Here is a 27,551-nt window from a genome sequence, read left to right as displayed (position 1 = left end):
AATTAAAATGGCATATTCATTTATGTTAAGCAATGCACATATAACATGTAAAATTATGGACCCATCATTAATAAGCTTTGTTAATGTTATAGTAGATTTAAAACGAAATAACTCTGTTAATATATTTCTGTAAGAATAGCACAGAACTGCATTTTCAACATTTACATGTAACATTTAAAACTATCTTTCTGGAAATTCATTATTGTTTTAGTGCAAACTATTAATTAACATCATAAAAAATCACATGGAATTTAATTAATTGCTTATATATGCAGTTTTAGAGCTGTACCACATCACTTAAAATTTCCATTCTACAGTGATCGCACGCACCTTAATATACAATTTCAGCACACCATTTTAGATTGTGTTAATGTTTCAAATACTAGAATGCAAAGTTTTTCACGTATAGATGATCGCTGTGACATCAAAGGTAGCAATAATGTTTCTGCTACATAAATGCCAACTGACTGAAAAGTATTCTGGTTATGAATGGAAGGTCTATGCAGAAGATGTGACTGGTTGTAGTGATGGGAATGTCCTGGCTGCTAGTGTGTGTCCCAGGTAAGCAATCAAGCAGTCTGTCTATATCTTTTTCATTATTGTAGTTTTCTCTCTGTGCAGTGGACTTAATTTAGTTTGTTGCTTCGGTTCAATAGACATGTTTTCAATTTTGTGTGCCAGTACCTTTGTAACAATTCTAATAATTACCTTTACTTTAACGTTATTTCTTTCTTCTTAGTATTTGCATTACCAGGGCTGTAAAATACCATAATCATCGGAATGTGGGTACATTGACTGTTACAAAAGAAGGAGGAGTGTGATGCTAAGATTCAGTAAATCTTTATGGACGCCAGTCTAACCATTGTAATGATTAATTGTTCTGTACTGGAGGGTCCCCTCCAAGCTATTCCTTTGTTTTTTGTGATCCTGGCATGGTTGATTATCTGTCAGCTGAGTCCTACTCTTCCTAAAGCTCTGTGATGTGGCTGCATTGCCTGTTTATCTACGAGAAGCCGTTAATTTTAGGTACTGTGTTGCTGCCACTTTGTCATTTTGCTTCTGTAGCTAAAGACTCTCTTCATGACAGTATATTTATTTTTCAAGAGCTCCAGCCTAGTGGGTGACATGATGCATTTGCATTCTGGGTATACAGTCCTTCTTACATTTCTGTTGCCATCACACTTGCGCGTTCTGCTCAGTATGTCATATATCCCTGACTGAAGGTTATTGGTCCTGCTGTAATGTTTACTGTATGCAGAGCTGACCCATGAGAAGCATATTATGTCCTCTGCTCTTAGTAACAAAGCCATGGACATGGAGAGAAAACACCCCTTATCAAAGTGATATTTTCTGCTGGCTCCAGAAGTGGGCCAATGTTGAAAAGAGTGGGATAATGGTGATGCGTCAACCGTTCTACTGTAATAGAAGGGGAGGTAGAAAATCAAGTTACCACCTGGCAAAGTTATAAGTGCTTCTGCTGGTGATCCATTTTTATTAATTTCTAATTGTGCAAGAGGCACAACAGCCTTCATACCTTGATCCCCATGACACTGGGTTGCTGCCATGGTGAAAATGTGCACAAAGTAATGGGCTTTATTAACATAAGATGAAGAGTAATGTTAACTGGGATGGTGGCTCTGGTCTGAAGTGAGAGTGCAGCTTGTGTCTCAATGTGCGAGAGGAGTTTTGGAACTGATTTGCTTTTAACTTCTTGTGATGACTCAAATTGGTTTCCAGTCCATCTTCTGTGGCTTGTTTAGTTGTTAGGAATACCAGTAACATTAGCTCACACCTGAAATGGATGACACACAGACTTTTTTTTTTTAGTTAAAAAAGGGTTTGTTTTAAACAGTCCTTTTATTTCATTATCATGTTGTTATATTCCTTATTTTATTGCAGATTTTGCAGTATTGTCCAGATCAACCAGAAGACATCAATGACCTGGACCAATATGATGAAGTTGAAGCAGTGGGCAAATCCCTTTTGGATAGGTTAACTGTGCCTGTAGTTTATCCTGATGGGTAAGACATATCCATATGTGGCATAGTAGCATGGCTTACAAAGGCCCACAAAACAAATACATCACAGAAGCTATAATCTATCTGTTTGAATGTTTTGTCTTTTTTTTCCTTAAAATATCAAATATTGTGACTGAACGTCAGAGATTACTACGGCTATTATATTGTGGGAATTCCATTTCAAGGCAATAATGTTAGCTAAATAGGGAGTGGTAGGCTACCATGATAAACAGATCACAAATAACTTTGAACTTATTTGACTAATTTGCCTAAAATTGTCACAAGAAAATATTGATTCATGTATGTTTGCTGCAGGATTGTTTTAGGCAGACTCATCAAGAAGGGGGAATGCTGAGGACACTAAAAAAGTGGGATCCTGTTTAATGTCCCAATTTTGCAAAGGCAGCAGCAAATAATCCACAACAGAAAGAAACCAAACTTGACAAAAAGAAAGTTTTGTGTCCAATGTAAAATCCTTCTGTGGTTTGGTGAATGTCTGTACATGAATTTTTAGGTTTAAAATGTCACAACAGATTATTGAGTGTGAACCAGTTAATGATGCAAGGTGTCTGAGAAACAGTTTATCTGATTGGTTGAGAGACTTTCAAATTTCTGAAACGTTCGGGTTTCAAACAGGTAGTTCTGATTTCTGATGGATATTTATATAACTGTAGATTCTTCACCTTTAGAATATTCCCCAGAAACCAGACTTGGATCCAAATAATCTGTGCATGGCTAGGTGGCGTTGTGCAAATCCACACTGGCACCTTTTCATCCTGGAAGTGACAGAGCAGAGAACATATACGCACACGGCCTGTGTGCTGACATTAGTTCCTTTTTTTCTGCTCCTTGGAACGAGGATGCAGAGCAGTGTTCTGTTTTCGTAAGTTGACAAATTCTTTAAAAATTGATTTTTCCAGTGTGCAATGGAAGTATGTCCCGTTGACAACTATAGTTCAGATTGTGCCACGACTGTCAGAAATAGATGTCAGTGACAGTCCCACATGAGGTCTGCCCTGTTGGTTGGTCTCTAGGGATTATTTAAAGACATGGGCTATCATGGATTTAAAGGCAATCTGGAAAATCGAAACAAGCTGTATATTAGCAAACACTAAAAGAAGTTGCAGACTTTGTGCATTTTCACCTCCGCTCAATGTTGCAGGTGTGATCCCATCACCGCTGTGTTGGCCGCACTAGTGACTAGTCTTCTTTGGGGTCAAACTTGTCCAGTAAGTCGAAGTTAAAATCAAAGAAGCATTAAAAGTCTTTTGGGAACTTACATCGTTTGCTTGATATTACCATACACTTTTGCCTTTGTTTTTGAACCCATGTTTTGTTGGCCAAAGGGCTTTGCACACTTTTCTGCTAAGTCTCCCTTGAGCCTTTCAACTGATGCTTGTCAGTTTCCCTATCAGTCTTGCTCCTTCCAAGTTTACTCTACACAGCGTATGTAAAGACAACATCAGGCACTGACACCCCCAAAACTGTCCTTTTGTGGCACGGGGATCACTCAGACATGGTGCAGGCCACCACGGACAACATTTTAATCAATCTTCCACCCCTGACGCATCAGCCTCCAGACCTCTTTATCTTGCCTATAGTGGCACACAACCATCCAGTGGGAGGCAGAATAAATCTTGCTTCAAGAGATGCAGGACTCATTGGCCAAAGTGGCCATCGGGAGGGTGTCGACCCTGGAAATGGGAAAGAGGTGTTACTCTTGCTAGTTCTTTGTGCCCGAAGAAGACCTTCCTCTTACCTTAGTTCGTCACTCTCTGAATGCCTTCCTGCGGAAAGACAACTTTAAATTGCTCACACTGATCCAAGTTCTGTTTGCCATCAATCAGGGCTACTGGATGGGTGCCTAGGACCTGCAGGATGTGTAATTTAATTTGCCTGTTCTGCAGCCCAACAGTTGTTACCAGCAGTTCAGTGTAGGCCTGGAGCATTTTCAGTTTGTTGTGCCCCCCTTCAGCCTTAGCAGCACCGCTCTGGTGTTCACAAAAGGGTTGGTGGTGGTCCCCACCCACCTTCTGGGTTTGGGGATATCACTTTTTCCATACCTCGTTGGCTGACAGTTAAAGGTGGGCTCACCACAGTCAGTTGTAGACCTTCTTGAGATCACTGCAAACATTTTGACATCTTCGGTTTCTTGATAAGTGAGGCAAAGTCACACCTAACTCCTTCATATAGGCTTCCTTTTATCAAAGCTCTTCTGGACATGGTGCATTTCCAGACTTTACTCTGGATCAACAAGTCCATGAAATGTGGGCTATGATCCTGAAAGTTTCTGCCTCAGTCTTGAGTTTTGGTGAGTGCGGCTTCCTGGGCCCGGCCAGCACCCTTTTTCTTCGACCGCAACTCTTGCAGCTAGAATCTTACTTAAACATTACACTAGATCCAGAAATTCTTGAGCAGTACCTCTACGTGCTGGTAAGTGGTGTCGTTCGGCTCAGCGTTGGAAGTTATGTCATGGTGAGCTGACATCAGTTCCTTTCTTTTTTCAGGCTCCATCACTGGATCCAGGTTGACACCACAATGAGCACCTCCACCTACTCCTTTCATCTCTACCAAAGCCGCGAGAGGCCCATCTCTGGATGCCTGCAGTACCAACCCTACCTGGTACAACAGCCTGCCCAGTCTTTTCCTGGACGGAATCGTGGAGCCCAGAAATAATGCAGGAGCCAGGCTTAGTGTGCTGTCCATTCCTCCGGTGCTCCAGCTGCCACAGCCTCAAAAGCTCTGTAGCATGTCTCGCCATTCAGCGGAGATGGAGGCAAGATCAGGCCCCACCTGCCCCAATGATTGGCCATAACACCAGGCCTGTGGAGAAAGGTTGTTCCACCATTTGTGGACACCCACCAGCGCCACCCTCCCAAGAGCAGCTGACTGAGGACAATCTCACCTTGCTCTATCACAAAGTGCAGTTTCTTTTGGCCAAGGGAGCCATCAAGACTGTGCCCATGGCAGAAATAGGGCCTGGTTTTATTCCTGTTCCTTTCTGGTACTGAAGAAGGACAGAGACCTCTACCCTATCCTAGACCTGCACCCACCTAACGCCTTTCTGCAGAATGAGAAGTTGAAAATGCCCTGATTGGCTTGGTCCTGTCTGCCCTAGATCCTGGTGTCTGAATAGTAGTGTTGGATCTGCAGGATGCATATTTTCATATCCTCATCCTGCTGACCCACAGGTCTTACCTATGGTTCACAGTGGGTGACGAGCACTTTCAATTTGGTGTGCTCCCCTTCAACCTTCCCAGTGTCCCTTTGGTGTGCCTGAAAGTTATGGTGGTAGTTGCAGCCCATCTGCAGAGGTCAGAGATTCCAGTGTTCCCCTACCTCAATGACTTGCCGCTGAAGGCGGGCTCGCCCCAAGCAGTCATCACCCATCTCCAAGTTACAGTGAACCTCCTGCATTTGCTGTGGTTTACTGTCAGCATGCCGAAGTCACAGCTCACTCCCTGTCAGATTATCCCTTTCATCTGAGTCATTCTGGACACAGTGCAGTTCCAGGCCTATTCTTCAGATCGGCGACCCCAGAATAATCAGGCTATGATCACGATGTTTCAGCCTCTATCCTGGATTTCGGTGAAACTGATTGAGGCTGCTGGATCTCATGGCCTCCACCATCCTGTTGGTGAAGCATGCCTGTTAGCATATGTGGGTTCTGCAATGGGATCTAAAGCCCCAGTGAGAACAGAGTTTTTGATCTTTCTCCCAAAGTCTGTGATGTCATCTTGGAAGCCAGGTGTCCTTCTACGTACACCATCTATGCCTGCCATTGGAATAAATGTGTGGCTGGGTGCTCCTCATGCCTGGTGGATCTCCTTCCTGCACATCTAACAGGGGTTTTGTTGTTCGTTCCATCAGTGGCCCAGAAAGGCCTTGCCAGGGGCACTGTTAAAGGTTTTTTGTCATCTATCTCACCCTTCCTTGACTGCCAGACCAACCCTCCCTGTTTATGTCACCAATTGTCCCAAAAGGACCTTAGTTTGGTTGCAACTTACGTGATATGTACCCTCTTTGAGCAATTACATAGTTGTCCTCTGTGACTCCTGACTGAACTGTCATCTTGGTGGCCATTACATTGGCCAGGAGGGTCAGTGAGCTTCAGGCTCTGTGGGTCCAGCCTTTTTACACCTCTTTCTTTCCAGACAAACTGTTCCTCTGGACACATGCCTACTTCCTTTTTTCCTTCACGTTGGCCAGGGCATCATTCTGCCTCCTTTCTATGCTCTGCTTCATCCTTCCAAGGAGGAGGTAAGACTCCATTGCCTAAACCCAAAGAGAGCTCTCTCCTTCTATATTAATGGCTCCACACACCACTGGGTGGATGATCAGCTCTTCATGGGGTTTGGCAGAGAAAAGAAAGGCAAGGCTATACAGAAACAGATAATCTCCAGGTGGCTTGTGTTCTGCCTAAAGATCTGCTACACACTGACGAAGAAGCAACCCCGTGAGTACGTGGAGGCCCATGCCACCAGGGCTAAGGCTGCAACTAAGAAGTTAGCAGGTGTGGTACCTGTCCCAGACATCAGTCAGGCTGCTACTTGGGCATTCCTGCACATTTTTTTCAAACATTACCGCCTTGACAGTGAAGTATGTCATTATGGGCACTTTGTCAGTTTAGTCCTCCAGGACGTTTGGGTCTAATCCATTCGCAGCCCCACCTCTGGGGAGGTATTGCTGAGGTATCTGTTTTAAGGTGCGGAATCTGCAGTTAGAAGCCCTTTCAGATGAAGAAGTTAAATCACTTCAGTGACTGTAACCTGATAGAGACACTATATAACTGCAGATTCCTTGCTGGCCCTCCTATCCTCCTTGCTTTGCAAATTGGTCTGTTTACCCAAAGGTCCCCACTATATACTGCACACTGCTCAAAAGTGTTCATTGGTTTTTAAATGGCTCTGGCACCGGTATCAGCACTGCAACATCACTTCAGACGCGGAGCGAGCAACACCACCTGCCTGCATGCAGAGGTACTGCTCAAGATGTGCCAGATCCAGTCTGACACCTCAGCAATATTGTAAGGTAAGGAATCTGCAGTTAATCTCTCTACCACATAAGGCATTACCGAAGGTAAGTAACTTGTCAGTCTGCTTCACTGTGGGGGAGGAACATATTGCATCCCTCTACCTAATCCATGTCTTTAGGAAACTGGGTTCTGATTGCATAGCCCTACCCTCACTTTTTGCCTTGTTTTTGATGCAACTTTGACTGAAGTGCATTGGGTGGCTTCTAACCAGGTCCCCAGTGCCAGTGTTCCTTCCCCAAAACAATACACCTGGTCACTTGATCCCCAAGTGGTCAGGCCCTTTAGTAACCTATGTAAGTTCCTTAATAGATTCCTTAATAGATGGTGCCTGTAGTACCTGGGGCAGGGGTACTAAAGAGGATTCCCCAAAGAGCTGCAGCACAGCTTGTGCCACTCTGAAGGACCCAGCACCAAACTCATGCAGACTGTCACTTCAGGTTGCATGACAAGGTGCTCCAAAAAATGAAAACACAACATGGAACACAGTTGTGTGACATGTACCCTGACATTGCCTGTAAAACTTGTAAGTCACCCCTACAGAGGTGTTACAGCCCTAAGGCAGGGTGCATTATATTACCAGTGAGGGCATATCTGCACAAGCAAATATGCCCCTTACTATGTCTTTGTTGATTCTTAGACATAGTAAGTGATCAGAAAAGCCATGTTAAATACATGTACTGGACACCAGTCAATACAGGTTCTCCAGCTACATGATGGCTTCACTGAAAATGGGGATATTTGGTATTAAGCATCTAGTATTAATAATAAACCCTCACGGATTCCCGTGCTGGATTTATTAATACATGCACCCAGAGGGCACCTTAGAAGTACCCCATGAACACCTACCAACTGCTGGTGGGCTGACTAGTTTTCACCAGTCTGCCAAGAATAGACGAGTTTCTGAACCCCCGCCTCACTGCCCCCCCCCCACCCTCACCCCCTCCCCAACAAGGGTGAGAGCCTTTGCTCTCGGGCAGTCAGGATCAAATTCTGCTCTGACACGGGTGTTAACACACCCCTCCCAACAAGATGACCTGCAAATCTGCATTCCAAGGCAGGGGATCTTCAAAGAAGCACACCGCCCTTGGTATGCAGATCTGGCTTCCCTCAGAAGGGTGATGCTGAATCCCGCTGCCCCAGGTCCCATTTGGCACCTGAACAGGCAGGAAAAGAGGCATGTTACATTTGCAGACTGGACACACCTCTGGGATGCCATCTTTAAAAGAACACAGCCTTAGGAATTCACCATCTTGTGTGTGGTGGCATTAGGAATTATGGGACAGGATGATGCCCCCTCTCCAAAGGAAGTGACCATCTAGGGGGCCTAGTGACCCCAGGAATAAGTACCCCATTGGCTACTACCCTTCACTGCTCTTAGTGCCCTAAATTATTTAGGGGACCCCCTGATACCAGACCACAGATTTGCAGGACTACAGAAGAAGGAGGATCCAAAGAGCCATGAAAAGCAAGAACTGAGGAGCAGCAACTGACTTTTCCCTAACCCAACCGGCCTGTCTCCTGTCCTTGACAGTTGCATCAAAGACGACTCATCTTGCAGCTATTCTGATGTCAAAAGCCATGGAGGACTGCCAGCACTTTTAGAAGTAACCACAATTTCCCATGGAGTAACAGAGCTACTTCCCTGCACCCGGTAGGCACCAAAGAAGATTCGCGAGGGCTCTGGACTGCCAAAACCAAACATCTGTCAGCCCCCTAGCCTGAGTTGAAGTGGGCCAACATTGCCAGTGTGGTCCCTAGGCCCTCCAGAGCCAAAGCCCACCTTGGGGTTGCCAACAGTGGACTTCCTGGGGCCACCTGCAGCCTCTTTTTGCAACCGCAAGTATCCCCTGCACCAGAACCCGACACCAAAAGTCACCACTGCACCTGAGCCCCACAACTCTAGAAGTGAGACAACGGTGTCCCTGCATACCAGCGGCTCTCAAGGGTTGAGCTCCTTTTGGGGTCTCCCTGACTGGCCCTCCAGTCCCCGCTTGCAGCCTCTTTCAGGCTAGACCAATCTCCATTTAAGCGAATGGGACACCCAACACTCTAATATACCTCTGCACCTGACACCCTAGAGCCCCCCAAGATGATCTGTTGGTGTGGCCTTGGACCTTGCCCTATACTCACCTCGAGTCCAGAAAAACAGTCCTGTAAGTTGTTGCTAAGTACCCGTATGCAGTGTCTGTTTCTTTCCCAAAGGATAACATTAGGGCACCAGGGGCTGAAAAGCACCTCTGCACCTTAACGCCTCATGCCTCCCGAAGTGACCTGTCGGTGCTACTTTGGACCTTTCCTCATACTTAGCAATGACCTACAGGACTGTACTTCTGGGGTTAAGTGCCCAAATGCAGTATATGTTTCTTCTCCCTTAGGATAACATTAGGGTACCTGATGCTGAAAAGCACCTCTGCACCCAGACGCCCCAGTGCCTCTCGACATGACCTGTTGGTGTTGCTTTGAACCTTGCCCCATACTTACCTTACCTCCAGAAGATTGGTCCTGTAAGTTGCAGCTAATTACCCGTATGCAGTATATGTTTTGCCCCATTAGATAACATTACCGCTCCAAAAATTGTACTGTCAACTTTTGAAAACTGTACAAATTCATAACTCGAAAAGTACTCACCTGGTTCCAATAATCTTGGTTGCAAAATTTATAAAAAAGTATTGTTATTTTTAGAAATTGGTGTTGGATTTCTTTATTGAGTGTATGTCTCGCTTACTTCCTTTGTGTGTGCAATAGATGCTTAGCACTACCTTCTGATATGCCTAACTGCTTGCCCACACTACCAAAAATGAGAGCATTTGGGGTGTCATGTGTGTCTATATAATTACTCTGTGGTTTGCTTGGACTCATTACCTCATTTTGGTCTACTAAATAAAGAGCCAGCTTCTTACAATGTCAGTTGTGATAATGTTTCTTGAATTCAGGTTTTGGCAGATTTCATTTCAGGAACTGGATTAAAAGTGTTCATAGCTTCTTACTTGGGCAAGTTAGAGTAGTTGTGGTGTAGCTTAGCTGCTATTATAATGGGTTGTTCTGTACCTAACCCAGGGTTGAGGGAGCTGAGGCTGTTCTTACTGTCTGTTCAATGTTTTTTCTTGATATTGCATTTTCTCATGTCTGTCTACTTTCTGTGGACTCTAATTCATGTGTTGTTGTTACTGTGTCTTGTTCATCTCACTCTTGAGTCAGACTTCTCTTGTTTCCCATGTCTCTTCATCCTGTTACTTATTGCCAGCCATAGTTTTATTTTTAACACTCATGGTCCCCAGTTTTCTAGTTCTGAGGTCCCCTGTCTCTGTAGTATCACATTCTAAGCTTCCTTGTTCTTATTGGTTGTACCTCACCTGGCTCCATCTGTTGATATTCAGGGGGTCATTCTGACCCTGGCGGTCGACGACCACAGAAGCACCGCCAACAGGCTGGCGGTGCTTCCCAGCCCATTCTGACCGCGGCGTTAAAGCCGCGGTCAGAAAAGGGAATCCGGCGGTTTCCCGCCGGATTTCCCCTGCATGGGCTGAATCTCCATGGCGGTGCTGCAAGCAGCGCCGCCATGGAGATTCCGACCCCCTTCCCGCCATCCTGTTCCTGGCGGTTTTTACCGCCAGGAACAGGATGGTGGGAACGGGTGTCGTGGGGCCCCTGGGGGCCCCTGCACTGCCCATGCCACTGGCATGGGCAGTGCAGGGGCCCCCTAACAGGGCCCCATAAAGATTTTCACTGTCTGCATTGCAGACAGTGAAAATCGCGACGGGTGCAACTGCACCCGTCGCACCCCTGCAACTCCGCCGGCTCCATTCGGAGCCGGCTTCATTGTTGCAGGGCCTTTCCCGCTGGGCCGGCGGGTGCTCCCTTGGCGGGCGCCCGCCTGCCCAGCGGGAAAGCCAGAATGGCCTCCGCGGTCTTTTGACCGCAGAGCGGCCAAGTGGCGGTTCCCGCTTGGCCGGCGGCTAGCGCCGCCCGCCAAGGTAGGAATGAGGGGCTCAGTGTTTTTATGGCAAAAGAGCCATCTCTGGTTATGGAGTATACACTTCCTGATCGAGCAAAGGACTGTATGTCAGGGAACAGGATCAGATATGCTATCTTTTTCTCTCCAATTCACTGGTGGGACTCGAGGCTGAGGTTATCAAGCACACTGTGCTCAAAGCAACTGTATTCTTGTTGTGCTCATTCGCCATCTCAAAGTCACCCTTTTGCATCACATGCAGCGATGACCCAGATAATCACCTTCTCTCCACTCCTAAAAATACCATGTGCTTAATTTAATTATGAAGGTCCTTATCTAGTTTCTTCATGCAGAAGGCATTCACCTAGTATGTCAAAGTGTACTCACCCTTGCCTAGATAACAGACCACAGCTCTGTATCCCTATTTCATACTTTCTGAGCCAAATAAACAGGGTCACAGCTGAATGTTAGCAACCTACTGTTATCTATGTACAGATCAACGTGTATATTTCTTTTAAGAAAGAAAATGCTGATCTGAAAAAGACCTCTAGTTGCAGATTCCTTACCCCTTGCATTTCCCCCAAGTGCGTCAGCTTGATTCAGAGAATTTTCTGAGCAGTCCCCCGTGCGCCGTTAGGTAGAGTCGATCGGCGCAGCGTCCATCATTGGCACTGTCCACGCTGGAAATGACATTGCAGGTCCTATATAGGCGCCACCCCGGTGCACTGACTTCAGTTCTTTCCTTTCCGCACCAACTAGCGCAGATCTTCAGTCACTTTTTGACCGGCCTTTTTTCGACTTTTGTCGGATATTTTTTCGAGTTTCTTCACCTGGTGCATCAAGGAAGGCCGGATTTAAGCCCTGCGAGTGGTGTCATTGGGCGATGTCGTTGACAGATCTGCATCTCGTGTGGCTTTGGTGCCTGAAGCGCCACACGGACCTAAAGTTGTGCTCCGAGTGTCGGGCCATGCATCCGAAGACTTTGAGGGAGCGTTACCTGAAGCTGATGGTCTCCCGATGCTTGACTCTGCACAGGTCAAGGTCCCGGTCGAGAGTAAGGACCCGGGAGTGGTCACAAAGTCCTCCATCGTTGTTGTCCCACTCCAAGTCCTCGAGACGATCTGGTAAGTTGAGGCACAAGAAGAAGAGCAAGAAGTTGATGCGTTCTTTGACTTCTCCTTGTCTATCAGCCGATGAGACGCATAAGCGCTCTAGGCCTTGTTCTGAGGAGCCTGGGCCGACTGTGTGCCTCTCTGAGGTTCCAGGAGCTGGAGCGACCCCTACCCACCCTTGTGAATTTTATGAGGCCGTCCGCCTCAATTTTGGCAGCCTGACTCCACTGGAGTACCTTTGGGCCTTGCAAAGTCGGAGGGGCCCCTTCGGGTTCTGTGCCTGTGGCTTTGGTCTAGGTGCCGAGAGGCATCCATGGATCGTATTCCAGATCTGGACTGGTATCGGTCATACCACCCGGACTCCGGTCCCGACACCAACACTCTTGTCGCTGCCCATGGGCAACTCCATCCCCATTCTCATTGCTGACACGGAGCTGGATGGGCATCGTACGACTCCGACACCCGCAGGAGCCTTGCTTCCTATGTCAGATCCTGAGACCCTTTCTTATGGGTTATGTTATAGTGAGGAATGAAAGGGGTCACTGAACCCTTTAGAATACCAGCTCCAGGACTCTATGAGCTGGTGTGTAAACTTGGGTGAGGCCAGCGGACTCAATACTACTTCAGTTACTGGCCTGCTTTCCCCTCCTACCATGGCTACGGAGATGGGAGCTTCCTATTCAGTGGTGGTGAGGAGAGCAGCTGAGTTCTTGGACCTTGAGTTGCTGTTGGTGTCGATCAGGACTAACCTCCTTCAGCCTGTAGCTTCCTCCTCTGAACCCATGCTCCCCTTCAATGAAACCCTTATGTATGTCCTATTGGGGACTTGGTCCAAACCTCTCACAAGGGCTCATGTGAACAGGACAATTGCCCATCGCCTCACTCCGAGGGACCCAAGCTTTCTAAGGCAACATCCCAGCCCTGAGAGCTTGGTCATTTAAGCCTCCACTTCCTCTCTGCACCCCAGGATAGGGAAACCAAAAGGTTGGATACACAGTTTTCTTCCTGCAGCCTAGCATTGTGGTCTGTGGACACTGCATGCCCTTTGGACCTTTATTCCCACACGCTGTCGGATACTGTTGCGCAAGTGCTGCCACAGGTCCCAGAGGAGGCCCGGGCTGTAATCTCAGATAGTTGCTTATGGGAGAGAGGCAACGAAGTTCAATCTATTGTGGACTGGACACTGCTGACTCACTGGGCAGAGCGGTTTTGTCAAGGGTGGTCCTGAGGTGCCACATCTGTTTAAGGACGTCTGACTTTGCAGGAGATGTTCAGGCTACTTTGATGGACTTGCCCTTTGATGGCACCGTCTCTTCGGAGACAAGGCAGACTTGGCACTTGAGCACTTCAAGGATTCTCATGCTACAACCAGGTCCTTGGGCCTCGTGGCGGCACCTCGTCTCCCCCAATCTGCCTTTTGCCCCTTTTGTGGCTACCGAAAGGGCCTCTAACCAAATTCATTTCTGAGCAGCCACAGTGCTGCGCATGCTGCCGAGCCTCTCCGTGACCAAGGGCATGGGATCCACCAACCTAGTGGATCAAGGAGTCAGCAGTCTGGCCAGTCCAGACCCCGCCTTCCCAGCCCCCTCTTCTATCTGCAGCAGTCTTTAACCCTTCCTAGTCTCACTTCTCACCATGGGCCAATCGGAGGCAGGATTGGCTATCATCTGCTCTGTTGGCAATCCATCACGTCAAACAGGATGGTTTTTCAGATAGTCCGAAGGCGCTACTCCCTCCCCTCGAGACTACCCCCTCCATCCATGCACCCATCATACGATCGGATGACGGAGGATTACTTGTCCCTTCTCCCCTGAATTAGTGTTTGTGAAGCTCATTGTAAAACATCATGATTTTCTCCAAGGTAACTCCAAAGTAACCTCTTTATGTATTTTTAGGGGCTGCCAGTGTACGAAATGGCTACACTTTACCATGTCAATTTTGCACTTACTTTGAGACCCAAAACTATTGGGTGTTACTGTTCTGAAATCTGTTCAATTTGTAGCCCGCATTATGAAACTCCCTATTTCATGAGACCAGGAAGAAGAAATTTGGTTCTGATTCAGAAAAGCAGCGAAGACTTCTCTTTATTGAATTAATATTTCCCTGGCCTCTGACGGTCACCATTTCGTTTGTGTAGGAAGCTGGCTCTACAAATACTATATCAAACTGAGATATAGTGTGCACAGAGTTCCCCAGAGGCTTAACAGAGGCTAAAGTAGATAACACTAATACTCTCTTCTGTGGTATTGTGGTTGAGCAGTTAGGCTTATCAAAGGGTGGTGCAAATCATTTGTTCTACACACACAGACAATAGAAGAAGCACACACTCAATGACAACTCCAGACCAATTGTTTTTTTTTAATAGCAAAAATATCCTTTGTTAATTCATTTTTAGAACCATTAGATTCAAGTTGCAGGTAAGTACATAAATATTTCACATATGTATCAATACCACTTTGATTGGAATTAGTAAGTTGTACAGTTTTTGAATGAATGGCAATAATCTGTTTTAAAAGTTGACACCAGTGCAATTTTCAGAAACAGTTACTGGGGGGAAGAAAAGTTATTACATTTTACAGGTAAGTACAAGACTTACAGTTCCAGTCTCTGGGGGTTAGAAAATCCACAGTTTGGGGTTCAAATTAACCCTAAACACCCACCACCAGCAACACAGTGCGGGCGGGTGCAGAGGTCAAAGATGAGGCAAATTTAACATGGGCTCTTATGGACATTGGGGGCACTCTGAATCAAGCCTGCTTGCTGGTAAGTACCCACATCTTCAGAGGGCAGACCTGGGGTGTTTAGAGGAGCACTGGGGGGCCACAGGTTAGCACCAGACACATACACCCTCAGCGGTGCAGGGGGCAAACATAGCATTGGGCTCCCAGTGCTTTCCTATGAGGGTACCCCGGGGGTCACTTAGATGCTCCAGGCTTGGTCCAGGGGTCGGTTACGGAAACCACAGGCTGGACAAGTAGGAGGACCACATGCTTGAACGTTGCTGCACCGGAGGCCGGGTTCCCCAAGGCCACGGGGATGTGGGTGCAGTGTACCTGAAGGCGTCAGGTATCTTCGTCCAGTACTGTTGCGGTCAGAGGGGTCATCGTGGGGGGCAGGAGAAGTCAACCCAGTGTATGCACTTGCTTGGAATCCCCTGAGGATCAGTTGGGCCACATGGAACACGGGCTGTGGGCGTCAGGTGCAGAGTAGTCAGGACTTGCGGATCCAGGGAGGCTCTTGAGTCCTTAGGTGTTGTTTCTTCTTGGACAGGGCCGCTGTCCACGGGAGTTCTTGGTCCTCTGTGGTGCAGGTAGTCCTCTGGAAGCTTGACAGAAGTTGCTGGACCCGCACTATGAGTTGCCTTCTTTTGCAGGGTTTTTGAAGCAGGAGACAGGCCGGTAGGGCTGGGGCCAAGTCCAGTTTTCATCTCCCTTCTTCTTTGCGAGGGTTTCAGATTAGCAGTCCTTTTTTTTATTTATTTTTTAAAATCTTTTTATTGACATTTTCAGTATGTTACATACAGTACATTAGACATTGTTGTATGAAAATAAACATAGATCCAGCCCTGTTGGCTGTACAAGTGGCTTTGAGAGCTAACATTTAAGGTTAGGTATATAAGATCCTCCATTTAATACAGTACAAGCTTATCAGACGTGATATGGTGTATATTAGTCTGGCATAGTATGTAACCTTCAATCATCATGTTCTACCGTTTCTCTGATGTGATTTCAACTTTAACTTATTAAACTTAACCTAAATCTGACATCATCAATCTTTTCTATGAGGGATAAAGTGTATGTACCTTTCCTTGACCACTGCTTTTAGTTATATCTTGGGATAATGTTTTGCATGTGTTTGTTTAAGCATACGTATCTATCACCTGGGGGAAGCATTCTAGGATTAAGATTTCCATGTCACTCGTTGTGTGTTTATATAGTGACATCACTATATAGTAATTTCAAATCCTTCTGTTCTGCATATTGTCCCAAAATTCTCTAATATTTCATCCCATCCGTCAGCCAAGGGGTAATTTCTCATTCCTCTACTTTCCTCTTTTTTAAGTGCTGTACTTTCTGCTTTTCCCCAGTCTAGCATCTCTTCACACCACTGTGTCACCTGGGGGGGCGCTGCAGCTTTCCAGCGCTTGGTTAGTAAGTGTTTTGCTAGTATGAGTGCTAGGTTTGTTAGCCGTGGGAGTGCCTTTCCTTTCTTTGGACGTGGGAACAAACCCAACAAGCAGGCCTCCACTGTCTGGCACATAGGTGCGCACGCTACTTTTTCCAAAACAGTTGTTACACTATTCCAATATTGAGCGATGGCTGGGCAACTCCAGAGCATGTGTAATAAGTCTGCCTCCTCAGTACCACTTCTGGGGCAGCCTGGTGATGCGTCGGGATATAGCAAGTGTATCTTGTGCGGTGTGAGATATGCCCTGTGTAAAATAGCATACTGTATAAATTTAAATCTAGTATCACGTGGTATTTGACTAGGGTATTTCAGTATTGTCTCCCAGTCATCCTCTGAAAGTTCTTCGCCAACATCTGTCTCCCATTTAGTCTTCAGCTGGGCTAGAGGCGATGATAAATGAGTCCTCAACCCACGGTACAGCCATTTTATTAAATGTCTACCATGTCCTACTGTGTAAACAGCATTTACAAGTTCATGTGTAGGGGGTTCTTTACTGTCTCGGGCCCAGTGGTTTTTAATATAATGCAGTATGGTAGCATGTAGAAGAAAGAGCAATGAAGTCAAGTTGTGTTCATGCGTGAAGTCCGTGTGTACTAATAAATGCTGATCTTTGAAGAATGACCCAACTGTGTCCACGCCTTCCTGTGACCACTTATGTAGTTGTCGTTGGGACAGTATACCTGTGTTTACTGGTAGTCCCAGAAGTGGAATATTGGGGGAGTACGGGATTGTTTTAGTTGTATATTTGAGCGCTGTTTTCCAGTATTGCAAAGCTACTCGTAATAAGAGTGGTAGTTGCCTCAGGGCTTGGAAGCCAGGACATAACAGGGAATGTATGTAACCTTTATCTAACATTTCTTGGGTGTACTCAATTTCTTGTAAATTTCTTCCGGCTAGCCAATATGCTAGCCATTGCAGTTGACCTGCCATACAATAAGCCTTAAAGTCAGGTGCGCCCATGCCTCCTCTCTCTGTTGGCATCTGCAGTTTGGCTAGGCCTATACGGCATCTACCCCTCCCCCAGATCAGGTCGATTAGCATCGAGTTGAGGGTTTTGAAGTGTATTTCTGGGATTTTCACTGGTAAATTCATAAAATAATATAGCAAGCGGGGTAGCATTACCATCTTGGCCAGGGCAAGCTTACCCGTGACTGATATTGGTACTGATGTCCAAAATTGTATCTGTGATCTAAGTGAAGCCATCGCTTTAAGTAAATTACCTTACAATAGATCTATTGGGGTGCGATAAATTTGTATGCCGAGGTATCGGAATGTGTCTGCGGCTAGTTGTAATTGTTTGTCGCCGAATGTTATTGTATTTCTCGGATCTGGGCCAGTGAGGGAGAACGCCACTGATTTGTCAAAGTTTATAGATAGTCCTGATAGTGGTGTGAATTTTTGGAATATTTGTGCTATAGTACCCAGGTTCTGCCTCATCTTTCACATATAAAATAATGTCGTCCGCATATAGTGATACTGTGTGATTGGTCCCAGGTGTGCCTATTCCCCAGTCTATACTGTCTTGTCGTAGCCTGCAGGCTAGTGGTTCTATCGCCATAATGAACAGTAAGGGGGATAGCGGGCATCCTTGCCTGGTGCCCCTTTGTACATGGTAGGTATCTGAGATGTTCTGTCCAGTGCGTGCCCTTGCTGTCGGGGAGGTGTATAATAACCGAACCCAGCATATGTAGTCGTGGGGGACGTTGAATCTCTCTAATACTTTAAACATATATTCCCAGCTCAGGGAGTCAAATGCCTGTCGGAGATCCAGTGACAGGCATCCTGCGTGTGGATAACGACTCTTAGCAGCATCCATTACATGGTACAGTCGACAAATGTTTAGGGAAGTGTTACGGGACGGAACAAATCAGCAGTGGTCCGTTTGTATCAGGCCATCTATGTAATTAAGCAGTCGCTGCGCTAGTATTTTTGCTAATATTTTATATTCTGTATTTAACAGAGATAAGGGTCTTTAAGATGACATATCAGTTGTGGCTTTTCCTGGTTTTAATGGTGAGGTTACTATTGCCTATTTAGTTGTGTCTGGAAGAACTCCATGTTTTAGAGAGGCATAGTATAATTTTTCTAACTGTGGGACAAGTTGTGAGCAGTAGAGGGAGTAAAATTCAGATGGTAACCTGCCTGAACCCGGTGCTTTATTTCGCGCCATACTTTTAATTGTTTCCTTTATTTCGTCTTGTGTTATCTGCGCGCTTACTTGCAGCTTGGCCTCCTCTGTCAGTGTTGGTAGTCATATGTCAGCTAGGAAGACATAGATCTCGGCTCGATTTATAGTTGTAGGGGCTGAGTATAAAGTCGTCTAATAATCATGGAAAGCATTATTTATCCCCAGATGTGTATTTATTGTATCTTGTTGTGGTGTAATAATCTGCAGGATAGGAGTGGCTGGAGGGATTCAGCTTTAATCAGGCGTGCCAATAGAGTTCCTGCTTTGTCTCCTTCGCTGTGGATGCATTTGCGGTATTTTACATAGTCTATTTTCCATTATCATTCCACAAGCTCTGTGTGTTTGGCTCTTGCTTCTTGCAGCTGCTGAGTCTATGAGGGTCTCAATATTGCCTCTTTTTCTAGTGTGTGCAGCCTGTTTTCTGTTAGCTTTAATTCCCTGGTTAGTACTTTACGTACTCCAGTTGTCGCTCCCAGCACCACGCCCCTTATCACCACTTTAAATGCTTCCCATTCGAGTAATAGAGAGGATGCTGAGCCTGTGTTGTCGGTGAAGAAGTTTGTGATCGCTTGGGATATTTCTGTTCTTAAAATATCATCTTCTAGTATTGATGGCTGTAAACGCCATGTGGGGATCGGCGTAGATCGCCGCCCCCACAATAGCGCTATCTCGAGGGGGTTATGGTCTGACAATGTTTTTCCTAAATATGTGGCTTGTGATATCTGAGTCTGCACTGAAGTAGTGCACACTACACGATCTAGTCTCATGTGTACTTTATGCGGATGCAAATAAAAGGAGTATTCTCTTATACCTATGTTTCTAGCTCGCCAAATATCCGTCAGTGACCAGCCTTATAGCCAATTACGCAATGCTTCTGCCTGTTGTTGTGCATTAGTTCCTGACAATGGGGGCGTGGTGCGGTCTGTCATGATATCCAGTACCGTGTTAAAGTCTCCGCCTATTATCCATGGGATGTGAGCCTATTGCAATACTACCCTCGACAAGCGCTCCAGAAAGGTATCTTGTGCAGTTTTCGGGGCGTATATGCTTCCTAGTATTATATGTTTCCCATCTAGATTACCTTTGACCAGTGTGTAACGGCCTTCATCATCAATTTTGGTCTCTAGTATTTCAAATGGTACCCCAACACGTATCCATACCGCCGTTCCCCTTGCGAACGCGGAATATGTTGTGTGTAGGAGTTGGCCCCGCCATTTCTTGCGGAATTTCGTCGCTTCGTGGGTAGTGAGGTGAGTTTCTTGTAAATAGGCTATATGTATATTCCGACGATTTAGTTGAGCTAAAATTCTATGTCGCTTTTGAACGGACCCCATTCCCCGTACATTCCAGGTGATAATATTGTATTCATGTAATGCAGTCATATTGAGATATTAATGTAGTGGTCTCTTAAGTAGTCTGTCCCTCTTGGTATAATATATATGATATGTGTGTTGATGTCAGTGTTCAAAATCTACTTGCAACTTTACTTTTTAAACTGAATACTGGGCGAAGCTCAAACTGGCTTTGCCAAACCGTCGTGCTATATAGAACCATTATCGTTGCCACCAACGGGGAAGCATCTACAAAGAAAAGGGGCCTGCGCTCTGGGGTTCTATTTGGTGTACTGTTAATAGTTCTCGCCTGTGGCCAACTGGTTATTTGGTAGATGACGAGGAGTACGGTTCTCAACCGTCCGGGCCCACCATGTATAAAGGAAGAAGTAGTCTCCGCGAGCGGTGGGTGCCCAGCGGCAGCTATGGAATATTGTGTCTTTCTTCAGAGGTCGTGGGCTGACCGCGGGGTAACAGCAGGGAACAACGCTGAGCTGCCCTCTGAATCAGATGCCGCAGCACTGTCTATGGATGAAGGAGTTCCGTGCGGGGAGGAGTCTGTCCCTTGTAAGGAATACGCTGATTGCAGTGCCTCATTTCGGCCCTCCAGGACCTGCAACATAGTTGGGCCAGTCTTTTTTCGAGTCAATTGCATCCTACCACGTCCGCTCCTATGTGATTGATGGGGCTGTCTCGGGGGCAGGGCATCACTACGCCCCTCGTTCCCCAGGTGAGGAAAGGTCGCATCCAGCCAGTGGCATGCAGAGTCTGGTGTTTCGAAAAAAATTGTTTTTTGATTAGATGTGACACGCAACCAGGCCGGGAATAATAGTGCATATTTCAGTCCTTCAGTTCGTAGCCTCCTTTTCACTACTTGGAAAGAGGCTCTGCGCTTATGGACCATTAGTGTGAAGTCGGGGTATAGAGAGATTCGAGTTTTGTCTACCGTGATAGGGTCCAGATCTCTTGCCGCTTGTAGTATGATGTCTCTGTAGTTTAGGATCCGGGCTATCAAGGGACGTGCTGGCGCGCCCGGAGGGGAGTCTCTTTCCTGGCATGCGGTGCGCCCTCTCTACTGCAAAGTGGGTTGACAGTTGTCCGCCATTATTTTCTTTAGCCAGTCTTCTATGTATTGCGTAGTATTCCTGCCCTCTGTTCCCTCCGGGAGACCTATAATGCTTACATTATTGCGCCGGGATCACCCCTCCTCATCTTCGACTGGTCATCTTTTTTCTGGTCATCCGTCAGGATATTTAACTCAATCGTTATTGATCCTAGTTTTTTCCTCTATTGCTTGCCTTGAGTCTTTAATCTCCTGGAGAATAATGTCCAGTTTGTCTGTTTGATCCCCAGGTGGCGCTGCTTGCATTGGGTCATCAGGGGATGGTCTTTCCATGTCTTCTGATAGCTTTCCCTTGGTGCGGCCCATTGTTACTTGTTTCTATGCTAGTCTTTGCGTAGAGGGACGCTTGTTATATGGGGTAATTGCTAGCTGTAGCCTGGAGTCTGCGGGCTTTCCTTCTGTGTGTGTCTTCAGCTGCCAGGCTTAGCGGGTGTGGTCTCGTGGCCGATTCAAAACTTTGTGTTGGGCTCTGCTGGTATTGGGGCGTGCAAAGTTTTAGTTTCAGCGGAGTTTCCCTCTCGGGCTGTCTGGTCCCCTCTTTGTGTCCGTAAGGCCCTTCTGGTAGGGGGCCAATTAAGTTCTGAACGGGGACTCGACCGTCAAGCAGGGGTGGGGCTCCAGTAGTCCCAAGGCGCAGCACTCCCCATCAGAGGGGTGCCGCCGCTCCCCTGCTTCTGTTTCCCGTGCACGGACAGGCCACTGGTGTACTTGGTCCCTGGGCCGCCTCCTCGCGCCTCACCACCAATTTGTGCTCTTGGTGGGCCCGCGGGCAAGATTCAAGGCACAGGGAGGGCAGCCGAGGAGCCGACTCCCCATTTTCTCCAGGTACGCCGCGTCAACCCCAGCCCCCGGCACCAGCCCAGACTCGCTCTCCTCCCCTCAATCACCGCAGTTCGGCTTCCTCCGGTCGGCTTCCCAACTACTCAGCCGCCACGACACGGGCCCAGATCAGGGCCAGGTCCGGTATTTCATTCTTGCACCCAGCCGAGTGCACCGATCCCTCTTTGGGGGTGGTCCGCCGGCTCCCACGCATTCCGGATAAATTATCACCACATAGCAACCCAATTCTGTGGAAGAATCTACATTTTAGGCGGGCCCGGGACGGGAGCTCCGGGATTAGACGGCCGCCATCTTAGGTGGTAGACCACGCCCCCCCAGCTTAGCAGTCCTTTTTCTTTCTTCTTGGAAGGTCGCCAGGAATCTGCCGACTTGGGTTCAGGGGAGCCCTTAAATCCTGGATTTAGGGGCGTTGCAGGCAGAGGGCAGTAGCCAATGGCGACTGTCCCTGGGGGTGACTACACCCTTCTGGTGTCCACTCCCTTTGGGGAGGGGGACACAGACCTAACCCTATTGGTCCCTGTCCTCCCAATCAAGATGGACGATTTTCCAATAAGGGGGGGGCACTTCAGCTCTGGACACCTTAGGGGGGGTCCGAGCTACAGTGGTCACTCCTCTTTGTTTTCCCTAACTTTCCTGCCGAACTTGCCACCAAAAGTGGGTCTGTGCCCAGGGCCTGGGCATCTCCACTAGCTGCAGTGCCCTGGGGCACTGTGACAAGAAGCCTGAGCCTTTGAGGCTCACTGCCAAGTGTTACAGTTTCTGCAGGCAGGAGGTGTGAAGTACCTCCACCCAGGATAGGCTTTGTTTCTGGCCACCAAGAGCACAAAGGCTCTCACCCCATGTGGTCAGAAACGTGTCTGAAAGTGACAGGGTGGCACAGACTGGTCAGTCCTGCACTAGCAGTTTGACTTACATACAGGGGGCATCTCTAAGATGCCCTCTGGGTGCATTTTTCTATAAATCCCACAGATGTTTGATACCAAATGTCCTAGTATTCAGTAAAGCCATTATGGAGCTGTGGAGTTCATAATGACAATCTCCCAGATCATATACTCAATATGGCTACACTGCACTTAAAATGTCTAAGAATGGACTTAGACACTGTAGGGGGGCATATGGCTCATGCAGCTATGCCCTCACCTGTGGTCTAGTGCATCCTGCCTTAGGACTGTAAGGCCTGCTAGAGTGGTGTCTTACCTATGCCACAGGCAGTGGTTTGTGGGCATGGCACCCTTATTGGGGTCCCATGTCGACTTTTGCATTTTCTCCCCATCAGCACACACAAGCTGGAAAGGCATTGTGCCTGTGCTTGGTGAGGGGACCCCCCCATCCAGGGCAGCATAATACATGCTGCAGCCCTTGGGGGCCTTCCCTGGCCACAGGGCCCTTGGTACCATGGGTACCTTTTACAAGGGACTTAACTGTGTGCCAGGGGTGTGCCAATTGTGTAAACAAAGGTACAGATTTCGGGAAAGAAAACTGGTGCTGGGGTCTGGTTAGGAGGATCCCAGCACACTCTTAGTCAAAGTGGGCATCACTATCAGGCAAAAAGTGGGGGACGGGGTAACCATGCCAGCAAGGGTACTTTCCTACAATTTGTAACTGCTAATGTTTCTTATTTTGTTATTATCCAGTCATGGTGCTTAGACGCAGCTTTGTTGTGTGCACCAAATAAATTATTAAATGAGAAATGAAGTAAACAAGATTGTTCGGTATATCACTGTTATTAATGATGGAAAAAGATAGTCCGTTAATATGGTACTGAACCGGCATTCTCCTGCAGCCAGCAGATTTCTTATGTTTTCAGTATTTCTATAACATTCATTGTCGTTTGTATTGCAACGTTACTTAAAGTCATTAATTATCCATCTGTCGGTTTATTGTACCTTGCTTTAGACATAAGGGGTTTGTAAACTGCATTCTTTTAAGGGTTTACCCATGGGACGGCATGTGATTATTTTGTTTTTTAGAAAGCTTTAAAAACCTCGCACACCTGATTCCACATTTTGTTTGCAGCAGTCGTGACAAGGTGGATTTTGTTTGCATTATATGCAATTCACACTTACTGTATTCTTTTGTAGAACTGAACAGTTCTTAGGGAGCCCAAGTGACATGGCCTCTACAGCAGAGCACATCAAGGAGAAGATGAGACTGGTTAGCCTGAAAAGACAGCAGTTGAATGATCCCGATGCGGACCTAGAGAGCTAACAGTTCAGACTATTAACTGCTAAAAGACTATGTATGTTCCCTCATACGATCCGCCGATTACATGATGCAGCATAATAAACAAAACATTTCACAGTCATTTCGCAACATGCTGATCTCCATTTCGACTTCATCTATCAGCTATCATTTGTTCATCTTCTGTGAAATTATACTGCGTAAGTATTTCATGGGAAAGGATTGTACCATTGCACTGAAAGCTCTGACCTGCCAGTTGTGTAAATAGCTGACACACATTTTGATGGTGATATTGACAGTCCCATACTATAAAATAAATGCTGTTAAAACCAAGATAATGTTAAGCTGTTAGACTGTTAGTATATTATGTGTTGTTTGTTGACAGTGTTGTCTCTGTTATTTTGCCCTTTATATCTTAATATGTGTCCTTTTTATTGTGCCAATAATCAATCTGCCTTCAAATGTTTGTTATATCAAATTTATGAAACAGATGTTTTCTTACATGTACTGAGATTGTATTTAAAGCTGTTTGTGCCGAATAAAACCCCTTTTTAATATCGGATTTCAGATGTTTACTATTAACTACTTGTATCCTTAATTGTACTTTTCCTTCCTTTGTTCAGAAACTGTTTTCCTTGGTTATTACAGATACATGCAAGTATGTATTATTGTACTGAAGTGTGTGTAGTATGTCACTTCAACTGTAGTCAACCCATTTTTTTTTTATGTGATTTTTACAGGGTTGGGAAAGATCCTAGAATTTATTAATACACTTGTCTCCAATTAGAGCAGATGAGTTTTCATGAAATCTGTTGACCATAAATATTTGTATCCTTACATAACACTTCCAAATGGCAGAGCTACAGAAACATTTATTGTATTTTTTTGTATCATTATGTGTTGATTTTGCTAGTGACTTACCATAAATTTGGTTTGCAGTTCTGTAATAGTATTTGTTTTGTTCCAGAATACTTTCTTATGTTACTTAATGAACATACACTTCCTACATTGTCTTCACAGAAAATTGGAAGCCCTTCTCCCAGGAGTGCTAGACTTAGTAGTAAGCAGTATTTAGGTTGAAATTGTTGAGCAAGTGGTTATGTACAAGAACATTACTTAAACATAACAAACAATGCAATACATTCAGAGCATTTTTTATATGGTATAACAGTTCATTATCTGTGACAGAGATGTAGATTTCCTATGGTCGTGGGGTTGTGGAAGGTTGCCAGGTTGTTGTGTTCTGAAGACTAAAACAAGGATTTTTAGACTTTTTTTGAAGTCTGGGAAATAGGGAGTGGTTTAGAACTGACGAGGTATATCATTTGATCACCAGTCAAATGACCGTAACCTTGAGGAGCTACATGACAGCTTTTGAGCAGTGAGAATTTTCTGGTTGGGTTGGCAGAGCAGAGTGTGACAGCTGGGTGGGATGTGGGAGAAGCTGAGAGGGGGGCAGTGGAAGACAACTGTGAAGGTACTACAACTGCATTATTGCAGTAGGTCCTGCATCATCATGACTAGTGCTGGTCAGTGATTGAGGGTCAGGATGGGAGGAAATGGCAATTGTTTTGTATAATAGAACCTTGGAACTTGGTGGCCTAGGAGTGGATGGTATTTATTTAGTCATTATATTAACCACTGCACTCTTTTCAGTTGCTTCGGAGTGCTGACACAAAGGGCTTTCTTTTCATGCTGTATTCTAAGGTTTGTAGTAGAGGGAGCAGTTGGTGCATCTTGTGGAAGCAAAATAGGTGAGCGCTGGCTTATTAGAGCAATGAGGGTGGAAAGTAGATTATCTCAGTTGTAATTCTGTAGTGGTATTTATACCAGGTCCCAGGCCAGCTCTCCCCTGCTGCTGCATCGCTCTCTCCTGTTTGCTGCCTCGCTCTCACTACCTTCTCCTCCTTTCCCCCTGTTTTTTGAGTGTTCTCTCCTGCTTTCTGCCTCGTTTTCACTACTTTCTCTGTCCTTTCCCTCAGGTGTTTCGGAGTGCTTTCTCCTCCTTTCTGCCTCGTTTTCACTTCTTTTTCCCTCCTTTCCCCTGTTTTCCTGAGTGCTTTCTCCTGCCTTGCTTTCACAGCTTTCTCCCTCCTTTCCTTCTGTTTTTTTAGTACTTTCTCTTGCTTTTTGCCTCTTCCACCCCGCGAAGATACATCGCCGTTGACCTCTGAGCCTGGACCCCTGCATTCCACCAGAGGATCATTCTCTTGTCGACATTGCCGCTTCATCTTCAGCACTAAAGCAACCAACCCATCGACGCATCGACTGAGCCCACCACTACACAACTCCAGTGCATCCTGCTCAACGCACGTTCACTAGTTAAACACGCCACAGAGGTCTGGGACATGATCTTCATCCTCACCCGGGCTTCACAGAAACCTGGCTCAACCCCACCTCCGCACCAGACATCGCCACCGCCATCCCTGAAGGTTACAAGATAACACACTGGGACAGAACCAACAAGCACAGAGGCGGAATCACCATAATCTACTGGGACACCATCTGCTGCACGACATCCCCTTATGACCCAGCACTGGTAATGGAACATCTCAACTTCCAACTCCACAGAGATGGAAAAAGCACCGTCACAGGCCACCAGGACCACATCCCAGCCTCTGAAATACCATCACAGAACTCATCAGCCCACAAGCAATCAACTCCGAGCACAACATATTCCTAGGGGACCTCAACCACCAACTCGATGACCCCAGCGACCCCAACTCCACTAACCTCCCAGAAAGCTTGACCATTATCGGCCTCAAGCAGCTCGTCACTCACCCTACCCCCATCACAGGACACACGCTTGACCCCATCTTCACCTCCAGCCACAGAGTCAGGTAAATCCACACAACACCACTCACCTGGTCTGACCACCTCAGCGCACAATTCATTATCCCCGGACCCACATACCCTGGCACCGTGCCCCCTAGATCCACGTGACGAAACAATCTTGTTAGGCTGATCAAGAACTTAGGGGCTCATTATGAACCCTGGCGGTTCAGACCACCACCGGCACAGCGGTATGAACCACCATATAGTGATCACAGGGAGGGCCGCCTATGGCAGCCCTCCTCCACTGCCAGGCTACCACCGACAGGCAGCCTGACGGTGGAGGAAATCATCATCCGACAGGGCTGCGCTGCAAGCAGTGCTGCCTTCGGATAATGATCCCTTTTCCTCCAGCCTATCCCTGGTGAGTTCCCCTGCCAGGGAAAGGCTGTCGGAAGGGGTGCTCCGTGGCTCCCCTGGGGCCCCCCTACACTGCCCATGCACTTGGCATGGGCAGTGCAGGGGGCCTGGTGCAGTGCCCCACTGCGTGGGCACAGCGGCATTGTCCCGGCCCAGCCGAATGTTGTTTAGGCGGCCGGCGGGGCCTCAAGGGGGCTGGCGGTCAGTGAAATGACCGCCAGCATTAACACGGCGGTAAACACAGCCGTGTTCATAATGACCCCCTTAGTGTCTTTACAGACAGTCTGTGTCTTACCATGGGTTGGCTTTATTGTTACTCTTATTTACATGTGTCTTATTCAGTGGCTTTCATTATCCCACCTTATTAATCTTGTAGCTGTCCTTCTTTTAG

General features: G+C 46.6%; 1 protein-coding gene across 3 annotated transcripts in view; it reads left to right on the top strand.

Moving 5' to 3' along the window:
• The window catches only part of SESTD1 (SEC14 and spectrin domain containing 1), a 355,047-nt gene extending 330,288 nt beyond the window's left edge, over positions 1 to 24,759 (top strand). For 2 of the 3 annotated variants that reach the window (XM_069225441.1, XM_069225439.1), the window contains 2 exons: positions 1,900 to 2,021; positions 23,869 to 24,759. In XM_069225441.1, coding sequence (XP_069081542.1) covers positions 1,900 to 2,021; positions 23,869 to 23,995 — 249 coding nt within the window. In that variant the 3' untranslated portion in view covers positions 23,996 to 24,759. The remainder of the gene's footprint in view (positions 1 to 1,899; positions 2,022 to 23,868) is intronic. The other variant, XM_069225440.1, reaches the window with a different exon arrangement.
• The last annotated feature ends 2,792 nt before the right edge of the window (positions 24,760 to 27,551 follow it).

The sequence above is a fragment of the Pleurodeles waltl genome, chromosome 3_1, assembly GCF_031143425.1.
Source record: "Pleurodeles waltl isolate 20211129_DDA chromosome 3_1, aPleWal1.hap1.20221129, whole genome shotgun sequence".
Lineage (NCBI taxonomy): Eukaryota > Metazoa > Chordata > Amphibia > Caudata > Salamandridae > Pleurodeles > Pleurodeles waltl.
The sequence above is the reverse complement of the archived record's forward strand: the minus strand, read 5'-3'. Positions and strand labels throughout refer to the sequence as shown.